The sequence below is a fragment of the Panthera tigris genome, chromosome C1 (genome assembly GCF_018350195.1).
Source record: "Panthera tigris isolate Pti1 chromosome C1, P.tigris_Pti1_mat1.1, whole genome shotgun sequence".
In the NCBI taxonomy this organism is placed as follows: domain Eukaryota; kingdom Metazoa; phylum Chordata; class Mammalia; order Carnivora; family Felidae; genus Panthera; species Panthera tigris.
Window position 1 is genome coordinate 1,611,049 of NC_056667.1, and position 25,709 is coordinate 1,636,757.

The 25,709-nt window shown below is 65.9% G+C and overlaps 1 protein-coding gene across 1 annotated transcript in view; it reads left to right on the forward strand.

The window, feature by feature from the left end:
• Positions 1-1,957: 1,957 nt before the first annotated feature.
• Positions 1,958-25,709, forward strand: part of PRDM16 (PR/SET domain 16) — a 314,028-nt gene continuing 290,276 nt past the window's right edge. Inside the window, exon 1 of the mRNA XM_042996261.1 lies at positions 1,958-2,249. Coding sequence (XP_042852195.1) covers positions 2,213-2,249 — 37 coding nt within the window. The 5' untranslated portion in view covers positions 1,958-2,212. The remainder of the gene's footprint in view (positions 2,250-25,709) is intronic.

Sequence of the window (25,709 nt, forward strand, 5' to 3'; positions counted from 1 at the left end):
GCTGAGGTCTGAGGGCGACCTTGTGTCCTCTTTGGCCAGTGGCACCAGACAGGTCAGGTCCATGGGCTGGAGCCGCCTCGGCTGGGTTATAGAATAGCTCCCGGCTCTGGGCTCCAGGTGCCCTCCTTCCCCTCCGGGTGACCCCCTACCCTGGGACTGAAGTGGGCTAGGAGCCTGCTAGGGGCTGCGGCAAGGCCCCAGTCCCCCATGGGGACCACCCATCATGATCCCAGAGCCTGGCAGCCAGGCCAGGGACCCCCCCCCCCGGCCCCGGCAGTTCTCCACCCAGCCCGTGGGGACAGAGAGAGTGTGGGGTGGGGGCGACAGGCCCTGGGACGGACTGCAGGCAAGGGGACCCGGCCGCCGGTGAGCTCCCCGCGGCGCAGAGAGGGGCAACACTCACCTGTGGCCGGAAACAGCAGAGGCTGCCTTCAGCGAGAAACAGAGCAGGGAAGAGAGTGCCTTCTCCGCCTGGGGCAGCAAGCGGGGCTCGAGACGGGGCACCCCGAAGCCCGGGGAGCTCAGCGGGCGTTGGAATTCAGACAGGGAGGCAGCTGTGGGCCGCGGGGGCGCAGAGGCCCAGCTCATCCCCGCCTCTGCCCCCGCCAAGCCCTGCTCCGTTGAGCTCGCCCGCCCGGGGTGGCACGGGCCACCGGAGGGCCTCTGCTAGGACCCCGGGGTCTCGGTGTTAGCTGTTCCACGGCGGCGAGTTCACTTCTCTTCCGTGAGGCTCGGAACGCAGGTCTCGGCGGAGGCGCCCCGGCCTCGCTGCACAACAAATGGGGAGCGGCTGGGCGAGAGCCCACCCGCCGCAGCGGAGACCCGCATCGGAGGCTCGGCCTCTGCCCTGCTCGGGCGGACTCTGGGACCGCTCCCGGTCCTGCAGCCTGGCAGAGCTCCCGCCCGAGGAAGGGCCCGGGTCAGCGCCTCCTTCCCCCCCACCCCACCCCCCCACCCCCATTTCATTCTCGAATCCCAGATACCCTCGAATGAGGAGTTCTCACTGTCCCCACCAGGCCCCTTGCCCGGACATCCCGCCCGACCCTCCGCGTCGGAGGGCCGCCCGGCCGGCCGCTCTCTGCCACCTGCTCCGCCGGCCTTTCCCGCCCGCGACGCACCTGGGCCGCGAGAGGCCCCTTCCCCGAAGGTGGCCCGGCCCGGGGTGGGGGGCGCGGGTCGCGCCGCCGGGTACTCACCTGGGGCCGGCGGGGGCGGGAGTGCGCGGGCGCGCCCCTAGGGCGGCGAGGTCCGGGGCGCCCCGGGGTTCGGACGGCTGCCCCCGCGCTGCGTCCCCGGTGACCGGCGCGCTGCTCTCGGCGGTTCCGCGCGGACCGAGGGCGGCGGGTCCGAGTTTCAGCCGCCCGCCCGCCCGCCGGGGCTGCGGCGGAGCGCGGAGCGGGCGGCGCCGCCGCTGTTGTTTTCGAGCCGCGAAGCCCGGAGCGGCGGCGCTGGGGTGGGGGGCGGAGGGGAGGGGCGGGAGCCGGGCAGGCCCGAGGGGGGCGCGGGGCCCGGAGGGGGCTTCGGAGGAGCCGGGTTCGGCGCGCGGGGCCCGGACACCCCCTCGGGCGACGGCGGGCCGGGCCGGGGGGCCGCGGGGACAGGAGCGGGCTGGGGCGGCGGCGAACGCGAGGCTCTTTAATCGGTAATAAAATGCAACAAAACGAAGCAACCCAGCCAGACCCGCGTCCGAACTCTCGGCGCGCGCGGCCCCCGTTCTAGGAAGTGGCGGCGCGGACGCGGCCCGGGCCGGGGCGGGAGCAGCCGCGCGACGCGGCGCAGGGGAAGGGTGGGGGGGGGGGGAGTAGTCACCTCGCCTCCGGGGCCACCTGGGTCCTTTTAAAGTGTCCGGGGTGCGGGCCCCGGGCGGGAGCGCCGTGCACAGAATGTTTTCTTAAAGGGCCAGTTCCGAGCTGCGCCGAAAAGGGAGGGGGGGGGGAGAGGGGGCGGGGGGGGGAGAGATAAGTGAGTTGAAGACCGGGAAGGCCGAGGAGAGCCCCCCAATCCCGCGCCGAGGCGGCGGCGGCGACGGCGGCGCGACGATGAGGATGATGAATACATTGCAAAGTTTTTTTGGCCCCGGCGAGGGGTGTCAGATTGAGTGCTCTGTGCGCATGTGCGAAGGTGTCCAAACTGACAATGCTGCGGAGATGAAGATAGTGTGTAGCCGCTTCTGGACTCGAGGAGGAGGAGAGAGATTCCGCGAGCCGGCACCATGCGATCCAAGGCGAGGGCGAGGAAGCTGGCCAAAAGTAAGTCTCCCGCGCTCGGCCGCGCCGCGCCGCCGGGTCCGGGCCGCGGGGCCGGGGCGCCCGGGCCAGGGGTGCGCGTCGGGGCGCGGCCGGCGCGCCCTGGGCTCCCGGCCCTCCGATCGGCCGCGCGGCCCCGGGGGCTGCTCCGCCTCCCGCGCTCCGGGGCGGCCGGGCTCGGCGCAGAGGCTCGGGGCGCCCGGGCCGCGCGCTCCCCGAAGGCGCCGGCCCCCTCCTCGCGAACCCCCTCCCCCCCCCACCCCCAGTGTCAGGCGCTCGGGCCCGGGAACCCGAGGCGCGCGGTGGGGGCCGGGGAGGGGGGCGGAGGGGGAGGGCTGGGGGTGGAGGGGAGCGAAAAGCGAAAGTTAGCGAAAAGTTGACGAAAGGGTAGAGCAACTTTTTCCTCCTCGCTCGCTCTCTCCCTCTCTCTCTCGGAGTGGCTCTCAGTCCTGGTCAAATCATATTCCGGGCTTTTGAAATAGTGGGCGCTAGAGCACCGCCTTTGGCGTCCGCCAGCTGGGCGCAGAGGAGGGAGACCCCGAGCCGGGGAGGGGGCGGAGGAGGGGGCGCGGGGCCGGCGTCCACCCCGCTTCGCGGGCGCAGGGGCAGGGGTGGCGGCGGCGGGACAGCCTCGGCCACTTGGGGAGCAAAATGGAGACTCTTTCCTGGGCTTGGAGCTGCGGTCGGGAAGTTTATTCCCGACTGGTGCCCCCGCGCGGGGGGCGGGCGCTCCTCCGTGGCCCGGGCAGCCCCGGCGCGGGTGCCTCCGGCAGGAGGGTCCCCACCCGGCCGCCTTCCGATCCGCTGCTGCCGCCGCCCTCGGCCCCGCTCGGCCCCGCTCGGCCACCCGCCCCCCACCCCCTCCCCTCTCTCCAGCCCCCCTGCCCCTGGTCGCCCGGCACAGCCTCGAGGCCCGGCGGGGACACGGCTGCCCCCGGCGACGCTGCCCGGTCCCCGGTCTTACTTTCTCTTTCGCTCCGTCTCGGGCCGAGCCCCAGGCTCCGCGCGCCCAGCCCGCCGCCGGCCGGGTCCTCGCCGCCGGCCCGGTGCGCCCGGCCGCCCGCCCCGCCGCGCCCCCCGCGCTCCGGCCGCCGGCACCTTCGGCCCAGAGGCCCGCGGGCCCGGGATCGCGGCCCCGGGCGGAGGGCAGGTGGGAGCGGCGGCGCGGCGGGGCGGGCGAGCGCGGCTCCCGAAGCCCGGCCGAGGCCCGGCTGCAGCGAAGCGGCGAGCGCCGCGCGGAGAGGACCCGGCGCCGCCTGCTCCCGCCGCCCCCTCCGCCGCCGGCCGCCCGCCCACCCGCGGCAGGGGCGCCCGGCCCGCTCCCCCTCGGGATCCCCGCCCGACCACCAGGTCGTCCAGCGCGCTGCTCTCCGGCCTGACCCGGGCCGACCCGGCCCAGGCCGAGCCTCACCGCGCGGCGGCTGAGCCCCTGAGCACGAGCCTTGGTGGGCCAGAAACTGCCCACACTTTTCGAGAGAAGTTCTGCTCCGTCGACTGGGGCGGCCCGGCTCCCCAGGACTGCGCCCCCGCGGCCCGGCCGGAGGCCAGGCACCCGCCGCCCGCCAGGGGGAAAAGCAGCTCCCTGCTTCTGCCGGGCGCCCCTGGAGTCCCCCCGGGGCTGTGCGGGGCTCCTCCTCGAGGCTCCCCTTTCCAGCCCGTCTCCCCTGCCCGGCGCTCAGAGCCTGGGCCTCCTCCACCTCCTGTGATCTCTGGCCCCTCTTGGTGCGAACAAGGCCCCAGTGTTTCCTGGCTGGTGCTCCAGGGATGTGCCTGCACTACCTGTGGGCCCGTGGGCCGTGGGGTGTGGGTGTTCCCGTGCTGGTTGGGGTCTGTGCGGGAGCGCAGCGGGCTTTCTCAGAGTCTCACCCCTGGGCTGCGAGCTGCCCCCTCGGGCTCTCGAAGGGGCCGAAGCTTTGAGCGAGAAAGTGGAAAGCGCGGCGCTCTCCCTGGGCCTTCGCCCCAAGCGAGAGGCCGGCTCAGTGCCCCCAGAACAGCCCCGGGAACAGCCAGCGTCCCACGCCCCTGCGGGCCACCCATCTGGCCTCCAGCCCTTCTGTCAGGTGGGGAAGCCTGCGCTGCCCGCTCCCCTCAGGACCCAGAACGGGTTCCTGGCAGCGTCCCGCGGCGTCCCTAGCCTTGAGGCCAGGGAACCAGACCCCAGGGTAGGGCAGAGCCCAGGTTCCCCCTTCCTGGGAGTCCTTCGTGAGGAAGAGCCCAGCACAGCGCGTGGCTCAGGCCCAGACCCAGCTGGAGCCCACACTGGGGCAGGAACTGGAAACCCCTCTCGGCCCTCCTCAGGAAGGCGGCCGAGGCAGGCACAGGGCCACGGCTGCCTGCCTGACACAGGGCCCTGGATCCGCTGAGGAATTTCATTTCACTGGACAATATTTTAAGCAGATGTGGACGTCCCTGGGGACCTGACTCCATTACCTGAATGTGAGGCAGCAGGGCAGCCCCAGGGCGGCCGACAGAATCCGCGCCGCCCCCCCCCCACACACACCTTCAGCCACCTCCCGGCCAGGGTCGGGGGGCTGGGGGAGGAACGAGGGGTCACGGTCATAAGGCCAGCGTGCAGGGCTGGGCTGTGCCTGAGGCCACGTGGAAGGACAGCCTGGTCAGCGAGCGTCAGTCCCTGAGTCGGAGCGCGGGGGCTGCCTTAGAGGGTGCGTCGGGGGCCGTGATTTCGTTTGTGTTTCCCGGGACCCCGCTCCAGGGGGCTCCCCTGCTGGGGCTGCTGGTAGCACCTTTACTGAGTTATGGTAGCACCTTTGGGGCCCACGCCGGGGGCTCCGAATGGAGCTTTCCAAGGGCAGAGGCCACTGACGCGCTCACCGTCTCCTCGATGTGAGCCCAGACAGCTGCGGGCAGAGTGGGGACCGGGGGTGGGGGGGGGCGGTCCACCAGAGTGCCCTCTCGCTGGCCAGGGCACCGCTGGCCTGCGGGGAATCGCAGGCGTCCCTGCCCTACGTTTAAAAATGAAATGCCTAACAAAAGCTTTGTGTTTCTGCCCCTGTTGGGAGCCAGGTGAACAGGTGGGGGTCGACCCAGCCAAGGTGCCCCCCTCCTGACCTCCTGCTAGCACAGCTGGGGGACCCCGTGCAGGGGAAGAAGCGTCCCCAGAGACTGTCCGGCCGCCGCGGCCCCCATTAGAGCGGCGCCTGAGACCTGATCCCCACGGGCGCGATAGACTCCTAGACCCCACGTATTCCGGGCCCGCGGTTAGTGTCCCCCGGGCGCCCGCCGCCTAGCCCCTGGGGCCGACCTGGGGGGCCCGCTGCCTCTGCCCGACGCCCAACTTGGCGCGTCTCGTCTGTGAGTTCCAGCGCCGTGCGCGTGAGGAAGGTGTGTGTGCGACACAGGGTGAGGGGAGCGCGGCTGGAGGCTGAGCCCCTTGTCCCCGGCCACAGCGGCCAGGCTCCCGCCCCGCTGGGCCCTGCCCTCCCCCCGCCTGCCCGCCGGGGGAGGTCTGCCCCTTCCACCAGTGCTCTCTCCCCGGAGCCAGGACAGCGGCCTCCTGTCTGGACGCCTGCAAGGACAGCAGTGCTGGGAAATGTCCGGCCGGAGTGCAGCTTGTCGCCCCGCTTCGGGCGAAAACGCGGAGGCTGCCGTGGAGGGGCGGGGTGCAGGGCTGGCGGCCAAGGCCAGGTGCCCCGCGGCAGTGCGCGCACCGGGTGCCTTCGGGCTCCGGCTTCCACACTGGCCCTGCGGGTGTGCCAGGGCGCCCAGGCCTGTGGGGGGAGGGGGTGGGCGGAGGCCAAGTGCTGGGCGTTGAGTGACCCCCGAGCGGGCTCCCAGGGGAAGGGCACTGCATGTGCCCTGAGGTCCCCACCAGGCCGCCCTGCAACCTCCTGGTCGGCTGCAGGTCCGGAGCAGGTGCGGGCTGGGCCTCCAACCCTCAGGCCCCATGGCCCCGAGCGCCCTGAGCTCCCCTTCTGGGCACAGCTCGGAGCTGGGGAGCTGGTCCCGAGGCCCGGTGCTGGCGGTGGGGCCAGCCAGAGGCTCCCCCCACCGGGCCCCCAGGGGGAGGCCACCAGCTCGCAGGGCGGCTGTGGGCTCTATTAGCCCCCTGTTTTATTCAATTAGGAGGCAATTAGGGATCCTTGGGGGGCTGGGGCTGGTAATTAAGGTGATGTATAATTAGAGTTTCAACAAAAATTATCCAGGATTAAAAATCTTTTGAATAATTTCGTTTAAAAATTTCAAATGGCGTTAGAGACAATTTATCAGGTTTTGAATCAAACCCGTGTAACAAGTCTTGGACGCCACAGCTCGAGCAGCGGGCGCGGGAGGACAAGGGACAGCCTGGGCGCTGTCCCCCTGCGGGAAGGAAACTTGGCGAAGGGACAGGAGACCCGGGCCTTGCCGCGCGGTACGGCGGCGGTCACAGGCGCGAGGGCTGCAGACTAGCGCGGGCTGGCCCGGCCGCGGGGCCTTGGGGACCCCAGGCCGAGCGGATGGTTGCCGAAGTCCCCTGTCCTCCGCGCTCACAAAGTCCCGGCAAACTACCGAGCGGGGCGAACGGCGCTGCCGTCTACACAGCGCAGCCGGCTTCCTGGCGGCAGCAGCGGCCGGGGCGCGCCTCGACCCAGCCCAGCTCGCGGGAGCAGCGCCCTCCTCCTCCAGGGCCGAGGTCGGGCCCGAGGGTCCCCACCTCTCAGTTTCCTGGATGGAGGAGGGCGGGCTCTGCGCTTGAACTCCCTGAGTCTTGACCCTGACCCCGACGCTGTGGGGGGCAGACCCGCGTCCCCGTCGAGGTGGCTTTGCGGATCTGGGCACGCAGAGTCTCAGAGAGCACTTCAAGCGGGTGTCTGTCGGGCCGTGTGGGGAGGGGGGAGATGCTGAGAGGCGTAAGCGCAGGGTGGAGGTCTGGCTTTGCGGATCCGTCAACCCTGCCTTCCCGGGATGCTTCCTCCAGCTCCGCCCAGGGTGGCCCATTGGTCCCCACCCCCCCTCCTCGGGCATTCGCCCCAGCACCTGCCCCGGGAGGCCCAGAAGGACCTGCGGCCTGAGCCGATGCCCCGGTCCCTGCCGCAGCCGCAGCCTCCAGACACAGGGGAGGGTCCAGGATCCCTGAAAGGCGCTCTTGGTCCGCTTACTGGGCGTGACCCCACTTCCTCTCACTGACCCGGGGAGGAGGGATTTCGGCCTCGTGGGCACCACTTTTCGTGGTAAAAACTCCCAAACACAGAGAGGTCAACTAGCCCATTCAAAGGCACACAGCAAGTTAGGGATGAAATTGAATGCCACTTAGGCAAAGCTCCCCAAGCTTTCTTGTTTCACACCCCCTCCCCGCCCCCTTCCTTAGGGTCCTGCAGGCTGCACTTGATTCCACAGGATTTTTTTTTTTTTTTTTTTAACTGTCTCAAGGTTTAAGCCTTCTCCCAAGGCCGGTGCTCAGCCTATAACAGGTCTGGTCTCTAACGGCAAATACGACATCGGTGTCCTTCCCGCTTGTGAATGCAGCTGGCTGACTGTGTCGTCAGCCTCCTCCAGGCCTGGTTCTCTTTGCCCGGGTCTGGACTCTTCCCTAGGCTGCGCAGGACGCTCGCCCTGGGCTTTTCCGGCCCCCGGGGCCCGGAGTCCTCTCCCCAGGGCAGGTGCAGAATAGAAGTGCCGACACCCTCTAGGTGCTGCCTTCCGCCGAGGCAGAGGCCGGAGGTGTGGGGGCTGCCTGCTCACCCTCCCGCTGCCACCCCAAATCTGGAGGGACATAATCACTGCCCCTCCCCCAAGGCAATCAGGGAGAGGTGGAGCCCGCTGCTGTGTGGACCTCAGCCACTGGGCGGGAGGAACTGGGAGCTGTAGCTGGAGGTCCAGCCCGGAATCGGCCGCTGCTGCTTAAGCCTGGGCGCCTCACGGGCTACCCCCTGGGCCATGGTACCCATTCCGGGCCGGCCGGTGCTCCGAAGCTTTTGTGGGCCCCCCGCGCGACGAGGGAGGCCTCTTCCTGCCCTACCACTCTCTGTGTTGGGTTTTCTGCCATCACATCCTCGGCTGGCCCGCCTGGCCGGCCTCTCCCAAGACTCCGGAACAGTGCCCTGGAGCTCCGAGAGAGCGGTGCCTCGGCTCCGAGATACATATTTGTTTAATAGTTAACATTCTGTGCAAAAGAGGAGGGAAGTCAGATTCTGGTGAAGGGTTTGCTTATTTTATATCCACCATAACTATTTCTGTCCATGAAAATTGGCTTAATTATATCAATGGAATGTTTCTTTTTCAATTCTGTATGCAATTAAGTCCATCTTGCTGGCTGCAATTTATTTTAATAAAAAAATAAACCAGTGGTGTGTACAGTTCCTCGTCCCCTGGGGACAAATGCGATTGGAGTGTTTAATTTCATTAACTACAATGCGGCCTACTGGAAAAATGTATAAAATCAGCTTTATACAGCTTAAACACTGGCATTTGAAACAAATCATTATTGCATTAGCTGTCACACTGGTAATTCTAGAATCTAAGGAAAAAAATATATTATGGCTGTTTTTATAACCCTTTGCAAAGGCACTGTTAAAATAATTTATAATCATTTTAGAACATGGCTGGGTCCTGGTGAATATTTTCTCTCCTCCGTAGAAGGCCCTGCATCATCCCTGTCCGTTTTGCTTACCGACGCCCGGGCCCTTTCCAACCCCAAACACTCATCTTTCAGGGTGGAGACGGTGGGGCCCGTCCTTAAACAAGCCTGGTGATGTGGGGTCTCGCCTCTCCTTCCGTGCTGGTCCGACCCTGGTGTTGACGTGGACCGTCACGCGTAGCGAGACCCCTCTGAAATCCGTCCGGGGCCAGAGGGGACCCCGAGGCTGGCGCCGCAGACCTTCCCGCCCCCCCCCCGACCCCCGGTGGGCGGACGAACCCAGAAACACACCTGGCTTCAGGGTTTTACAGGCGTGGGAGCGAACCCTTCCCCCCAGGGACGGCGGTGTTCCCGCTCAAGCCTGGGGAAGCCAGGAGCAGCTTCCGTTGTGCTCCCCTGTGAACCCCCGCGCGGGAAAGAGAGAGGATCGGTGACCCTCACACACGTGCTTTCTGAGCCCGAGGTGAGGCTTTTCCGCACAATTCACCAGACCCCTGCTGCTTCTCGGGACGGGGGTGCGCCCCCGGAGCATGGGCTGTGTGTGGGGTCGGCAGTGTCCGCGGGCGTCCGTGCCCAGCCCGAGCTGAGCCCGCAGGTGGCATGGCAGGTGACGGGGGGGGGGACGGACCTGGGCGCAGGGTGGTGGGGAACAGGGTTCCTCGGTGGCTCCTGGCTCTCAGGTGAGCTTCGAGGTGGGCTTTTCCCAGCGTGGAGGTGGGGAGGGAAGGAGGCGGGCTCAGCCTCGCCTTGGGCTCCTTCCAGAGGGCCTTCCTCCCCAGGCCCAGGCAGTGCCCCGGGGGCATGTGAGGGGTGCCCAGGCCTTCCAAGTGGATTCTCGGGGAATTCCTGGAGACGTCCTTGGGCTTTTCTGGCCACATGGAGGGCTAACCCCTGGCCCTACTCCTTGGCCTCCTGACTCACCTGGATGGGTTTACTTTGGACACATTTCTGTTTTCTAATGGATTCCGGTGTGGGTGATGGGAGGACACTGACAGGGACACAGGCACGGCGTCCTTAGGTCTGGAGCCCCCTCCTGCTCCTCAGGGATGTGGCCCCTGGGGCTGGGTGGGGCGCACCACAGCCAGGTGTCCCCAGATCCCAATTCTGGGGACCAGTCCTGCTGACGTGACCTCCGCCTACCCAGCGTGTGCCCTCAGGCCGTTCTCTTTCCATTCGAGGTGCTACCTGGTCGAGAAGTGAATGGCTTTGTCTACTTTCCTACTTGAAAAAGAATAACAAAGCCGAATGCTTCCTGCAAATATCAAGCTGCGGACCTGGACGCTGCACTTGAGGCCGCCGTGGGGCAGGCTGGGGGCTTCCTGTCCTGGCCCCAGAGACCTGGCTTCATACCGTGGGTGCCCCACTCCCGATCCCCACGCCCTGCCCTTGCTGCCAGCGTGGCTCCCGACCTTGCTGCGCCCTATCCTCCCCCTTTACTGTCCCCGCCTGAGCCGAGGCAGGGGTGCGGGGCCTGCCTGCTCACCCTCCAGCCCCCACAAATACCTGTGTGCGCCTGCGTCTTACTTGTCTCCCAGCCTCGAGCTGCTTGGAAGGTTCTGGAAGGGTCCAGCATGGGGTTTGGAGGGGGGAGGATCCTGGAGCCAGGCAGGGAGTGAGGCAGAATTCATAGTCCGTTCAGACCGGCAGTCAGAGCTTGGGTTTCGTCCCCCGCGTCTGCCTGGGGAGACGCTTTGTTGGTCCCCAGGCTCCCGAGCCTTCCCGAGGGTCACCCGGGGGGCCCACGGCGGGGGGAGCGGTGGGGGCGTGCAGGCCTGCACACGTGTGTGCCAGTCAGGCCGAGGGTGCAAAGCCCTAGCACCCAGAGGTCTGCTCTGCACCAGCAAAGGTCCGCTTTGGTTCTTGCGCACGGCTCGGCCATGAAATAAAACACACGGACGAGATCCTCAGCTTGTCTTTATTCTCAAACTGGGAAGCTCGGGTGCCGGGGTCTCATCTGGCCCCTCTGACCTGCAGCCTGCACCGAGGGCAGCCACCCCCTCCCGCTGCCTTCCCAAACCTTTCCTATCCTCACGCAGTCTCTGGGTTCCAACAGCTGCTGACATCTGCCAGCTCTCCTCTCGTTAGAGCCCCCCACCCTCCCCCGCCCCGCTCCTGCAGGAGCTCAGGGTCCTCTGTGCGTTTCGGGGGCTCGGTTCCATCTGTCTGTTCCTTCCTGCCCTGGAGCGGAACACGCTGTCCTTGGGCCTACTGCGTGCAGGGCTCTGAGTGCCACACGGTTCACCACGATCTGGGCAGCGTGACGAGTCTGGGGGCTCACGGGTCGCTGCCCCAGGGTCTGGGCTCTCGTGTCCAAGCTGTTGGGGCCGGGGGGAAGCCAGATCAGACCAACAGGCTGCCCCCAGCCTCAGCGCGTCCGGAGGCAAACCCTCTCGGGCGTCCCTGGCCTGGCGTCCACGCGGGAGCCGACTAGTGACTCTATTTCAGATTAAAAAGGCCAGAAGGAGGGGACACGAGGGAGAGATGCCCGGAGAGGAGCTTTGCTCGTCTGCCTTTGCTTCTGTGTGTCTCTGTTTTAAATTCAGTGGCTCTCTTGGAACGCGTGGGGCTTCTCTGGCACCCACGGCGGGCAGGGCACCTCCAACACTCGGGCACGGAGAGGAGGTGCCTGGGTGGACGCGTGATGAATGGGGACTTGCTACGGCTGAGAACCCTTCCCTGTGACACAGTTTGATCCCCGTATCTAAATTCAGAAGCTGGCGGTCGATATCACACCGAAATATGGATTTACAGAACAGACTGCCATTGCCCCTTCTGGCTGCGTCTCCGAGGGAAAGGGGCACGCATTTAAAGGCGCTCAGACATTTGTATCTGCTCAATGGGCTGTAACAGCCTCATCGGGGAGGCCCGGCCACATCGGTCCATAAAGCATTTAAACAAAGACTGGAAATTACGCTCATCGGAGGAGCCCAAACGGTGAACACAGGGGAGCCCTGCCCGCCGCGGGCAAGCGCAGGGCGCCGACCCTCGTGCGTGCCCCACGCCTCCCCCCTCCCGGCCGCAGGGCCCTCAGACGGCGCTCCTGGTCAGGTCAGGTCAGGTGCAGGTGCAGACTCAGGCCATTTCCCCAGACTTCACGTTGTTACCAGGCGGCCCGTTCTCTCCCTCGGTCCCGGGAGAGCCATACGCTTAGGTCTTTGCTGCGCTGCAAACCAGCATCTCTGGCCTGTGCTGACCTGGCCAGCGTTTCTAGCCGGCGGGTTCGCAAGTGGCTGTCGGTCACCCCTGCTGGCCCGGCCCCGAGATGCTGCTGTCGTCAGGGTTAAATCCCGAGCGGTCCCAGGCCCTGTTTCGGGGGCGTCCGTCCGTCAGCTCAGAGGAGGGCACCATGCTGCCGGAAGGCCCCCGGGGTCCCTTTCGGATGGGAGTTTATGGGCTGCTTTAGGCTGTAGCGACCAGCACGGGGTGCGGCGCGCGTGTCCACGGCTGGGCCCCCTTCCTGGAGACTGCCGCCCGTGTATGCCAAGATGCTTCCCTGGGGGGACCTGGCTGTCCTTGCAAAGCCCTCCCAGCTCTTATCCCTGGGAAAGTCAGTGCATTCTTGAACCGCCTGAAAACCGGGGGGCGTTTCTGTCGGCTGGAGCCGCGGCTGGCGGCGGGAGACGCGGCCCCCGGCACAGCCCCTTCATCTGGTCTGTGTGCGGAGATGGCCCCGGAGCGCGCAGACATTTCTACCGAGCAGGTGCTCCGTGCGTGTGCGCCTGTGTCCGAGCGTGGGTCTCATGTCTGAGCGAGACTCACCCTCAGGCTGTTCTTTCTGTTTTGTCAGTGATGTTGTCCTGTCCCTGCCCACTTGTGCTGTGCACGGAGGCTCCCCCCCCCCCCCCCCCCCCCCCGCGCTGCTCAGTTCTCCGCCGTGTCTGGAACCGTGGCTGCGGCGGCCGGGCCCAGCGCCGTCCGCAGCTGGCCGTTGTGGGAGAAGGGAAGGGAACAGAGAAGTTCAAAGGTGGAGCGCAGGCAATCTGGGGGCACTTCCCCGCACGTTTACAACCCCTCGGAAGAAACAAAGAGGAGCAGGAGGTGTTTGGATAATCCCGGGCCCTGGCGCTCACATTTGGAAAAATTAGGGCCTCTCGAAAAATCACAGAATTGTGCCACAGTGTCAGGTTCCGAGATAATGATGTGTCTGTGTGCGAAAATATTCAATTGCAATAACACTCCCGTGAGTGCCTCTCTGAATGGCGCATTCAGTTCCCGGCCCGGGCCGAGCGTGAAGCCAGTGACTGACAAAATACAAATGGTGTCATAAAACGTGGGGGGCTCCAGCCGGACTCTGCCTTCCGATCGGTCCTCCGCCTCGGCCCATCCAGCCATCCCTTTCTTTAATGAAACAGCCCAACGAGGTGGCTGATTATTTATTTATCACGTTAGCAGGAGGAAAGCTGTCAGAGACAGATCGATTTTTTCCCTGGAAGTGATTTGACGGTACTTTGGAAATAAGACCCGCTAAGCTAGGCCGCGTGCTGTCCTCAGAGCTCCGAAGTCCAGTCGGCGGCTCTGCGGACGGTCCGTGCTCTGAAACACGGGTCAGCAGCCCGAGCGGGCGGCGAGCCTCGGCGGGGCCAGCCCTCCTTCCGACGGGGTGGACGGATCAGGGATTTCTGTTCCGAGGAGCGTGGTCGACGTCTTCTTCCGGGCCAGCGAAATCTGGGCAGCAACGAGCCAGTCGGGGACAAGGGGGGACTCTTCGTGTCTCCACCGGGCCTGTGGAGACGCGGCATCTCTGACAACAGCCGGCGAGGTGGGGGGGCTCCCGTCTGGACGCGGGGAGCCCTCAGCCGTGTTCAAGGAGCCGGTGCGTGTGCGTGTGTATGTGTGTGTGTGCGCGCGTCCTGGGGAACGGGACGGTGCGGTTCGGTGCCGGCACACTCGCGGGGGGGAACAAAAGCACTACCCGGGGCCGTTGGAAAGAAGTCCTCAGAAGCCCCGGGGGTAGAGAGACGGCCCAGGAGGGGCTCTCGTTTCTCGGCTGGGAGTCCGAACCACAAAGCAAAGGGGCCCCCGGAGTCTTAACTTTCTCTCCATCGAAGGTGTTAATCTTACCTTCCAAAGGTTAGATAAAGCCGCTCAAAGCTGTTTGTTATTGAATCTCCTCTGCTAATTACAGTGGCGGCCTTGGTCCGAGGCCCGTCTGGGCCGCACCGCGTGGCCCCCACGGCTGGCAGCCTGGAGAGGGGTCATTCTTTGCTGCAACCCAAGAGCTCCCTCACGGGGGTTTTAGGTTGCCCCCTGATGCTGACATTGTGCCCGCGTTCGAAGGGGAGGGGCCGTGGCCACGAGGGTGAGAAGCCCATTGCCCCGGCCGGGTCCTAGGTGCCCCTCGGGAGCCGCTCCTCGACCCCCAGACTCCGCCTGGCACCGTGAGGGAGAGGGCTGGGCGGGGAGGGGCGCAGCCCGACCTCTCTGACAAAGAACCCCGACTCCTCATTCGCCAGGCCCTGGAATAATCCTCGGCCTCGCCTGCAGTGTCCGTGGCTGGCCGGGGGGGAGGGGGGGCAGGGGGCATGCGGGGAAGTGACCCACAGACAACTTGGCGAGGCCCGCAGTGGCGGGACACCGGGACCTCCTGGGGACCCGCACCTGCCTTGCTGGCCCCCACCACAGGGCGCATGGGAGGGGCACCGCCGGGGCCAGGAGGGCCACCCAGGGGCCACGATGCCTTCTCCCGTCGAAGCCCGGGACGCTCACCGAACCTGTGAAAGCAAAACCAAGCCGAGCACCCCCCTCCCCGCCCCCCTGCCCACCTGCCCGGCGCAGAGGCAGAGGCCTTCAGCAGGCAGGGCTGGGGCGATGGGGCCACGGCGCCCCAGGAGCGGTGGTGGATGCTCCCGTGAGCGACACCACCGGGCGCCTGGGACCTGAGGGCCGCCTGCTCCCGGTCTTGGCGTTCGCTTCCCAAATCCCAAATGGCATGAGTGGCTCCGTCATGTCAGCTGACCTTGGGCAAAGCAGAGGAACTTGATGGGCCGCCTGCTAGCAGAGTGCTGCTGCCTGGTGCCTGGGTCGGAGGGCTGGCCCCAGGGTCCCTGCGGCCCCGGCAGAGGGAAGGCGGTCAGGGTGGTCTCAGGGAGTGCTGCGGGGGTGATGTCCTGCCCCTCGCATGCCCCCTGTCTGTCCAGCAAGGGCCCCTCCAGGCCAGCCTGACCCTCCATCTGGGGTCTCCCTTGGCCGAGGCAGAGGGAGACAGGACACCTGCTGATAAGCCAGACCCCTGAGGGCGACTGGGCCCCAACGTGCTGGGCTCCAAGGACAGTCCCCTCAGGAGGCCCTGGCCAAGGGTGAGTTTAGTTTTAGAGAAGCTGAGCAGGGGGCCCCCGGGAAGCATCCTGCACCCTTACCGGGGCTGGACTGGGGGACACACCCTGGTCAAAATCACGGCACCCTTGCACCCGCAGGTCAGCTCCTGGGTCCTGACCCATCCCGTCTCTGCGGGGTCCGGACAGAGCACGGGCCGAGGGCGGTGCCGCGTGCCCTCTACCCCCGACGTGTCCAGCCCGCCTTGCAGGGCAGGGGAATTTCTCCAGGACCCAGTGAGGCAGACGTGGGGGTCCCGGGCCGCCTCTGTCCCTTCCGAGCCACGAGAAGGGCCGGACTGGCTGGGAGGATGACATTCCTGGTGTGCGTTCAGTGGGGGTGAGCCCCACGCCTCTCCCCTCCTCTCGGGGCAGGATGCTCACCTGAGCGGCTCAGACGGGACCCGGGGCAAGAGGCAGAAGGCTGGGATGGTGTATGGGGGGGCCGTGAACATGGCATTATCATTGCTATGATGTCTTTGTCGGCGGCTGTTTGGGGTTTCTGGAACTTTCTTGCACCTGCCTGAGGGCAGATGTGTGGGAATATGCGGGGCGAAGGAGCCTCCGGACATGGCCTACGGATTAGAAAGCTCATCTGAAATGATGTTGTGGTGAGTGGAGAGTGAAGGAAGCGGGCAGAGGGCTCTGGTCCTGGGTGGACGCACCTGGCCCGAGGAGCTGTGCCCACCGTCCGCGAGCCGCTGACTGTCCGGGCTGCCTCGGGCAGCTGTGCTCAGTGGGACCCCCGCAGGTGTCTTCACTGGATTTGGGGACCCCCGTCCCCCAAGTTCCCAGGAGGAGAGGAGTCAGGGACCGTGGGGAGCCACGCTGCCAGGGTCCGACAGGACACTGCCGGGGAAGGGGCGAGGGTCTGTCGTGAGCCCTGACTTTGGGGGTCTTTTGCTTAGCTTTCTGCCAGAGGACTTTGGGGCCCCGAGTGGCAGGTCCCAAACCTCAAAGGAGGGCAGCCGCTTCTCTCTCCCTGTCATCCAGCTGACGTTCTGCTTTGGAGCGTCTTTGCACATCCAGAGGGACGAACTTAGGACTTGCTCAGGGGACCACAGGATAACGGGGCTTTCCTGTAATCAGTTTGTGCGTGCACTGACACACACGTGAGTGCACACGTGTGTGCAGGACACAGACACACACATGCATGCAGAAATACGCACACGCACACACACTTGTGCAGGAACACACACACGCACACTTTTTGGGTGTGCATGTAGATATCCGAGCAGAGCACGTTTTGGGTGAGTGAAGGGACCCTCCTGCAGGGAGCTGCCGCTGGGTCAGGAGGAGAGGGAGGCTGGTACAGCCTAGAGTCCAAGCACTAGTCCGTGGGACCCTGCAGGACAAAGGGTGTTGGCATCTTCTGGGCCAGGGGACAGGCCCTTCCCTCCTCCCTCGTCAGGGACGGCGGCCCTCGAGGGCCCTGGGGGTGTCGGGGGCCTTTGCCTCTAGGGTGGGACAGGCGGTGGCCTCCAAAGCACCAGGGGACGGGCTGGATCTGGTATCATGCAGACACAGGAGCAGGGGCACAGGGTCCCCTCTGGCCCTTTCAAAGGGACATTCGATCTGAACCCTGGGGCCCAGTAAGGAGATTCCCGCGAACCAGTGCTGACGAAGTCAAAGCTCTCAGCATTGGAGAAAGCGTGGGGACTCTGGCATGAGGCCCTTTGTGGGATTATCTGCCCCCCTGGGAGGCGTGGAATGTCGGGGTGAGAGGCCACGGTGATATAGAGCTCCCGCAGGCCACCGATAAAGCGGGATGCTTTCTGTGGCCGCTCCGTCGCCGAAATTTGAGGTGCGGGCCCAGAGTGGAGGCCGCTGGCCCGGGACATTTGAGCCAGGGAGGCACCGTCCGCTCTGCCTTTGCTCTTGAGAATTTGAGTCCCGGCTGCGTCTGCCGTTGCCGATACTCGGGGCTCCTGCCCGCTTAGGAAACACGAAGTCTGGAGAGACCTGGGCGGCGTCTTGCTTCCCAGACCGGGCTGCTTGGGGGCGTCCCGTGGGCTTCCGCTGCCGTGGGGAGGCCAGGCGGGGAGGCTGGCAGTTCTTGGGTGCCCGTCTGCGAGCCGCAGGCGGGAAGTGCCAGGTGTATCCACGCACGCCGGGCGCGGCTGCTGGCCAGGCTTTGACGCGCTTGGGGTTTGCTTCCACGGGGCATCCGGGCCCCCTTTCCTGCCCCCCTCAGTCCCCAGTTCGTTCCTGTCCTTGTCCGTGGACAGGAGCGCGTCTCGCTGTTCTGGGGGCTGGTGCCCGGGACCCGCCACTGGCCCTGTCCAAGAGCAGGCAGAACGTGAGCACAAACCGAGCACGTGCGGGCAGCACCGTGGCCTGGAAGAGACGAGGACACGAACGGGCCGTGCACCGTCTTGGCGGGCCCTGTTCTTCTCGAACCGCGGTGACGGGGTTCTCTGCCTCATGGGGTCCGAATCGTCCTGCAGCCCAAGGACGAAGCTTCACCTGGCTGCCCAGCAGAGTCTGGGAGGACCATGGATGGGTCAGGTCCAACTCCCTGGACGTGGCTCTAAACTGCGGTGGGAGGGGGGAGGAGGGGGGAGGAGGGAAGAGCCGCCCCGGGGCAAGAGCTGGACGTTCCGCCCAGGGAAGTGCGTCCGTCCTGACCCTACGTCCAAGGGTGCCGTCTGTGCTCACAGGCTGGCTGCCGGGCCAGCAGTCCAGGCTCTGGGTTCAGGCAGACGCCCGAGGAACCCCGCCCCCCCGCCCCCAGCCTGTGCGACCGGCTCCCCCTGCCTTTCCCAGTTCAGTGTCCACTGAGACACGGGGGATCCTGGAGGGCTGTGGTCGAATCAAGAACGGGCTGGCTTGTGCGCCCACACCAACTGTCCTCCTGGAGCCGTGGAAGGGGCCCTGGCCGGTCGTCTGCGGGAGCCTGGGGTGGCCTGCCCGGTTCACAGAGCCGGCAGGAAGCCCTCGGTCGGGACGTCCCCCCTAGGTTTTCGGGGTCTCCAGGGGCGCCTGCCTGCCCCAAGCTTCTTGAGTCCCAGGAGCATGTCCGGTCCTGAGACTTGCAGTCCATACACGCGGGCTGACTGCCGGGTCAGCTGCTCTGGGGCCCTGCGGCTGTCCGCACCCGACCGCAAACCTGCTGGCCCCGAAGCCTCCTATGCGTTCAGGGCGCCCCGGAAGGCCGCGGTGGCCTGGCACGACTGTGCGGTCGCCTCCCGCCGGGTGCCTTTCTGCTTCTGCACCCCGGACCCCTTCCTTCCGGGGAGGAAGGTAGGCCGGGAAGTGGAGTTGTGCTCAGGGCGCACGGGTGCACGAGGAAGCCTCGGTGACCGGGCAGCGTCCGTCCCCGTGCAGGGTCTCCGGCCGGGGCGGGCGGCCTGGACTCCGGCGTCGTGGGTTCTGACGCCCTGGCTCGGCGGCCTCCGGCCTGGGGTTGGTCACCCTGCACTTCCTGTCCCGTGTGAGGGCTCCGGCTCTCCCCCTCAGGCCGAGGCCCGCTCCGGCCAGACGAGTCCGCGGGCCCCGGGCCCCGCACCCCCTCGGCACAGAAACGTCTGGAGCCAGAGCCTGGCCTGCGTTTCCTCCCGCCGGGCCCCTGCCCGACCTGCTTGCCCCGGGGCGGGCTCCCGTCTGGACCCCGGTCCTGTTTGGGAGCAGAAGGCACCCCGGACGGCGGTACCAACCAGGGCCGGCAGAGCAGACCCTCCCCTGGGGGGGCCGCCCCCACCTGAGACCCCGAGGGTGGGGCTTTTACCAAGTGCCTCCCCTCTGGAGACTTCCTTTCCGAGCTAAGGAAAGATTCCTGGCTTCATCTGGCGGTGCTTGCCCTATTTATTTATTTATTTGTTTTTCTGGAGTATGCTGTTAATTAGGCAAAAGATGTGCAGAAGTGAGGCCGCGCCTGGAGTTTTCTGCGAAAACTGAGAACCCCTCCTCGGAATTTCCAGTAGTGACGCAATTAAGTGATAGAATTTGGCAATTTGAAACACAGTGCCATCCACCTCCCATGAAAGTTTAAAAACAAAACAAAACAAAAAAAAGGAAAGGGAAAAACCGAAATCTGAGTGACAGTGGCTGTCAGCCCAGGGCCACGTGCTCGCAGGGGGACGCGGAGCCCACGCTGGGGGTTCTGCGCGCCCGGCCCGGCCTTTGGAGGTGAAGGGTGAGGTGAGGCTCACTTCTGAAAGGGGGCCTGGCGGGTGTCTGCAGGGTGGAGGGGAGCGGGTCCCTGCCCAGGCATCCCATCTGGAGGCCCCGCGGTGGCCCCGTTCCCCAGGGTTACGCCGCGGGGCCCGCCCGCCCGGGAACCACTTTCCACACTGGGGTCAGGTCAAGGGTCCTTCCCTGTGCTCGGCAAGCGACGTGACCCCAAATGAGGAAATGCACATTTCTTGGGTTCGTGGGAGGGAGTTTTTTTTAGCTCATCAGAGATTTAAACCAACTTTGATTTTTTTTTTTTTTTCCCAAACGAATTCTTAGCCAAGAATGCCCACTGCGTGCCGTCCCCTCGGCCGCCGCCAAGCCCACATTTCCCGACCGTCAGCCCAGAGAGGCCCTCACAGCAGCCCCGGCAGCTTCCAAAACGCGTTTCTCGACCGTGCGCGCTGCCCACGGGTTTGGTCTTTCCTTTAAAGAAAACCCAACAACCTTGAGATGCCTTTGGACGAGTCTCTGGTTGTTGACAAATCAATTTTCCGGGGAGGGAGGCGCGTTTGTGTTAGCGGCACCGGGGCCCGGCCTCCCACTTGTGCTTGAGCAAAGATTGCACCCAGGTTCCCGGAGCCGCGTCCCCTCCCCTCCCCCGCGGCGCCCCTGCTCTTTGGCCTTCGCGCTACATTCTTCTTGCTCTCCTCATTTCGCTTCGTAATGTTGTTCCTGTCACCTTCTAAAGCCAGCCAGCAGCGCGGTGGGGATTTATGAGCCCTCAACGTACGGCGGGATCGTCTATCTTCTATCTTCTCGGTGCTGCCCCGGCTGTTTGACCTCGGCCGCCGTCGGTGCAAGGTGTGCGTGCAGGGCCTCTGTGCGGCCAAGAAGTCTCCGGGTGGGAGAAGGGCAGGCCGGGCGCTGCAGGATAGGGGCCCCGAGGCACTCAGCACCATCCAGAAAGCAGTCACAGCCCCGCCAAACGGCCTTCTCCCCACGTGTGCTCTGGTGTGTGCTTGAAGAAGTCCACTCCGCTGGGGTGGGAGCCGGTGGGGACGTGACACGCGCATCCAGACTGCCCGCCGCCCCTCACGCCCCACCCTTCCTGGGGGTGCTTTTGCTGCGGGCGACAGTGGACACAGGCAGCCTAGCCTGTAGGAAATGCAGCACCCCGCTGCCGGTTCCCGAGTCTCTGGGCAGGCTGCTGGGCCTGCTGACCTTGAGGGGACCACTCATGGGGAGGTCATGGCTGCCCCATTCACCCCCCACCCCACCCCAAATCGTGTCCTGCCTTTCTCCATCGGCATGGGATCGACTTCTAGTTCAGAACCCACTCCCACTCTGGAGGGACTAGGGACCCCCTCCCCACGTGTGCTCAGAAGGGCTGCCTGGCACTCGGCCACGTGTCCCCCATCCGTCCTCCCCCGGGGGATGCACTCTGTAGACGTGGCCCTGCCACGCGTGGACAGAGGTGGGTGGATGTGGCACCGTCACCCCTGCCTGGAGACGATGCGTGTCGGACCCTAAGCTGGTCACACGCCAGCGGCTGCACAGCGGTACCGGCCGAGAGGTGCGGGGCCCCGGCCTCCCGTGTCCAGCCCTGCGTCCCTGCGGCCGAGGGTGCCTCCGCCTGGGCCTGTGTTCCCCGCGGAGCTGGCCAGAGAGGAGCCCATTCACCTACTTGGAGCTCAAGGGGGTCTGTGAGCTCATTCAAGGCGGCGGGAGGGGACGGGAGGGCTCTGAGCCCAGCAGCCTGCCCTGTTCCTGCACAGGAAAAATAAAACGTCCCCAGGCCATAAAACGCACATTGTTCAATCAGCCTTTTATAGGACAGAGTTTACTCATCGAAACAGAAGCGCCCCTGCCAGGCACGGGGCCAAACACGGCTTTCTCGGGGAGCACGGCTCCCCAAGTGGCTCGTTCCCGCACAGCCACGCGGCACAGAAAATTCAAGGGAGCCGTGTGTGTGGGGCTTGCGGAGCCCCCTTCTTGGCATCTCCCCCAGGCCCAGCCCCAGGCTGGGACGTTGATCCCGGGGCCCCAGCCGGCTCCCCGCAGGCGTCTTGATTTGGTGAAATGGGCCCACGGCACATGTCGACCTCGCCACGCCCGCGCACGGGTGACCACTGTCCTCCGAAGCCGCTTCATTCATTTGTCCATTCGCTCACTCATTTGTTCAGTGCCCATAACAGTCAGGGTGCCCCCTCGGCCCTGTCCTGCCTCCTCGGTGCTCACGGTCTGTGTGGGCAAGTGCTCTATGAACGCAGCCGCGTGAAGCCCGGATTCAGGGATGTGCGGGCGGCCCCCCGCGTGCGGCGGGCAGTTAGGAGCCCAGACGTGTGCCAGCCCGGCCTGGGCTCAAACCCCATCTCCGCCACCCACCAGCTGCCCTCCGCTCTCCCGCTCGGATCCCGCGAGTCCCACCTGCCGGGCCCCTGGGGGACCGAGAGTGTGGACGAGCTCCCTGGCATCTGGCGGGCAGCCCAGAGGTGTCACCGCACGAAGGGGACCCTGGGGATCCAGACTGCCTGGGGGGGGGGCCGGACAGGGTGGGGTGACCCCAGGAGCCACCTGCCTGCCCCAACTGCAGTCCAGCCGGGAGACTCCGCCGTGCACCCGCCTTGTCCGGTCAGAGGACTGTGCCTGTGGCTCAACAGGGCTTCGCGGGGCCCCTCTGTGCCTGTCCCCGCGCCTGGGGCGGTGCCCGTTTCCCCTGGGGTGGCCCAGGTAACGGTGGAGGCATGTCAGCAGTCAAGTGGCCATTTTTGCCCAAAGACGCTGGGCCAGGCCCCGTACCCCTTCCAGGCAGGTGTCCCCCTCTGGAGGCCGGCCGCGTGTGCGTCCCTGTCAGTGGGCTTCTCACACCCATGACCCTCATTCGGCCTCCGGCGGCCCCTGGCTTGGGGGGCCCGGGAGACGGTTTGGCCACTGCCTGCTCCCGCGACACTAGTGGTGACCTCCCACTGCACCCCCAGTGCTTTCCCACCTTTGACCTCTGGCTGAGGCACCCCGATTTCAGATTGGGAGCGTCTTTTCCTGGAGAGCAAGCAGCCCATCTGATTCAGCTTTCCCGAAGCAGGGGCGATGTCCCTGCTGGACTCGGGGGCCACCAGACAGACTGGACTCCGAGGGCCACAGGGCGTCTTGGCGGTGCTCTCTGGTGAGCCTCGAGGACCAGAAAGGCAACGTCAAGGCTCCCGAGACGTTCAGAAGCGGGGCTCCCTGGGCAGGCCGCCGTCCACACCCGCGCCGGGCCGCCCTGTTGGCGCACGGGGACCCAGGAGCCGAGCAGGGTCCGGCTTGTGCAGGAGGGTCTCGGCTCTCCCCTGAAGCCCGCACCGCAGTCTTGCGCTTGGGGTGCGGGATGGGGGCCTCCTCTTCCAAAGCCCAGGCGCCAAGAGGAAGCTCGGGGAGCGAAGAGAGACGGCCATTGTGACAAGGTGAGAACCCTTGAGCCCAGGGCGCAGGACGTTCACGCCAGGCAGGCCCTCCTGTACCTGAGCTGTGCGTGCGGGGACCCCGAGGCCCAGGGAGGACGGGGGAAGCAGAGGTGGCCCGTGGACGCTGCCGGGGGCCGACTCTCCCATGACCGTGCAACCGAACTCCCAGCTTCTGTCTCCCCGGCTCTTCCTCCTGGCTCTCTCCTCAAGGAGCCGGAGAGGTCAGACTTCTCGGAAACGCTCGGACCCCCGTGGGGGTTGCCGAGGCAGATGGGGTTAGGACTGAGGTCACTGGTCCCCCAGCTCACACATCTGCCATCCCCCGGGGCGACGTCCCCTGCAGGCATTCCAGCCGACAGCATGGAGCGAGCTGCCCCTGCTGGGGGTGGGGTGGGGGGCGTGAGGGCCCCCCCCAGAGTCAACCCCGTGGCAGAGGGGCCGCATGCTCCCCGGGGCTGCAGCCGCCAGGAACGGAGGGGCCCCATCCCGCGTGTTGCACATCCTAAACCTTCTCCATCTTGCGCGCCGGCACCCTGCGTGCCCCCGAGGTGGCCACCAGCACTCCAGGGTCACGGATCGGGTCCAGGGAGAGGGCTTTGTAGTCACGGGCCCAGGGACGGTCCAGGCAGGTGTGGATGGGCGTGCCGGCAGAGTCCCTTTTCAGGCCATGAAAACTGTGCCATTTAGTTACAGAAAGCCCTATGCTCACCACCTACGGTCAGGGACTGGGAAGTGGAAAGTCAGGGCCGGTCGGGGGCTTTTGCGGATGGTTCTGGACGAGTGCTGTGCTGGCGCCCCCCCGGCCGTGGGGCCCTCCTCCCTCTGGCCGGTGGTCCCCGCCTGAGCTCGGTGCCACGAGGTGGGTGCCCAGGTGCCGGTGGACCTGCCGGCTGCTCCAGGGCTGGGGCCCGGCCTGGGGGTGCCGCCTCTGCTTGTCTGCATGGGGTGCCGCCCATGACATCTCAAGACAAAACTTAAAATCCGGGGAAGATAGGAAGGGACTACAGCTGCCATGGGCACCTTGAAGCGGGTGGTGAGAACGGGGCAGCAGCCCGCCAGGTCTGGCCGCGTGGGTCTCTTCACATGTATGGAGGGATGTCCCCGCCTCTGGAAACCGTTGCCCAGCTCTGTGATCAAGAAGCAACAGTGAGCCGGGGCTGGTGACCTCGATGGTCCCTTCCCTGAGTCCACTGTGGTTCCTCATTCTCCCCAGCCGAAACCTCCCAGGACTGAGGCTGGCCCGATGTCACCGGCAGGGCCCAGGCCAGTCCGGTGTCGTGGGCCGACAGCTTTATACGCCTGTCAAATTGTGGGTAAATGTTGACCCCCGCCTGAGCCACAGCCTAGGGACGGCCAGTACCTATGGGCTCCAAAGGGCAAGGAAGGACTGGGAACATTTGGGGGGTGGGCTGGGTGATGGGGTCAGGCCCGTGCACCCCCGACATGCCTAAACAGAGAGTGGGCGGCACAAGGAAAGAGTCCTGGTAAATTCCCCTGAGTGCTGAGAATTTTTTGAAGTCACCACGGCACTTGGACTTCTGTGATTCTGTGGTCAGGCTGCTGTGTTCCAGGAAGTGCCAAACAGAAGTGGTGGCTGTGTCCAGTCACCTTGGTCTGGGGAAAGCAGTGGTCGCAGTCAGTGTGGTCTGTGACCACCGGTGACCTAGAAACCAATGCCGGAGTGCTCGGGGCGGGGGCCGGGCGGGAGGGGGGACTCACCACGCCGGGGCTCGGGGCGGGGGGATGGGACAGCGGGCCCCCAGGCCCCCAGCCTGCCTGTCCTCTCTCATGGCTTCTAAGCATCTCCAGGGAGGAGGTGGGATTCTCAGAACAGAGGGACACACAGTCACATCACTTCGATGGTGCCCCCCCCGCGGGATCAGAACCTGGTCAGAGGGCAGTTTGGGCAAAAGGGAGCAGCCCTGGCTGGGACGGCAGGGCTTGCGGGCTCCGTGGAGGTTCAGTGCCGGGCTGGGGACCCTGCAGAGAGCGGCTGTCACTTCCACTGGGCTCTGGGGAGCAGTGACCGGCAGGTGACTTTCACGCTGGTGACCAAGGGAGCGTGGCACTTATTGGTGTGAGCAGATTCGTCTAGTGGAGATCACGGGCATCCCCTGAATGTGGGCTTTGCTCTCAGAAGGAGGGCTGTGCCTTTGGGACACAGCCAGCTGGTGGCCGTCCTGCTGAAGTGAACAGAGACCTGGTGGGAGCTTCCCCGTTTCCCGCAGCCGGGCCCTGGGGTCCTGCCCTGCTGGTGTCACTGGGTGAGGCACCTGACCCCTGGGAGAGCCCCGAGGGCCGGGAAGGGGACAGGGGCCGAGTGTGCGCCCCGGGGCGGGGGGCTTCCTTCCCAGTCTTCCCTCCAGTGGGTGGTGTTGTGGAGCCCCAGGGGCCTGGCAGCCTGGGGCACTGACCTGTTTTATGGCAGCATGGGGAATTTCCGGTCTCCAGCAAGAAAAGCCCGGGCGGGCATGAGGCTGGGGGCTGGAGCCACGGGGACCCTCTGCTGCCCCAGGGCTCCTTCAGTGTCCCCACCTGGTGCCTGTGGCCAGCTTGCAGCTCTGCCCACCCCTCCAGTGGGGGCAGTGATGCCCCAGGCTCGTCCTTCCTGGCTGCTGGCCCGGGTGCTGGTGGACGTTTGGGGGCCGAGGAGAAGCCCCCAGCGGGGCTGGCGGGGCCTGGAGCGCCCACGGCCGCTGAGGAAGGTGGGTCCTCGCAGAAGAGGCCTGGGCTCATCCTCTGGGTTTGGGAAGAAGGCAGAATAAGCTGGGTGGATTTATAGCAGTTTGGGGTGCAGCGATGTGTACAGCTGAGGCTCAGACCAGCCTCTGTGCCTCAGTTTCCCCATCATTAACGTGGGAGGTGCATGCGTGTGGGCACGGCTCCCCCTGTTGTGCAGGGGGTCGGGGCAGTGGGGGAGAAGGAGAGAGGCGGGAGGACCCCAGAGCCTGGGGAACATCGAAACTGGTTCCAGAAAAGGGATTGAGGCCAGGCAGCGAGCCGCAGGAGGTGAGGGCTG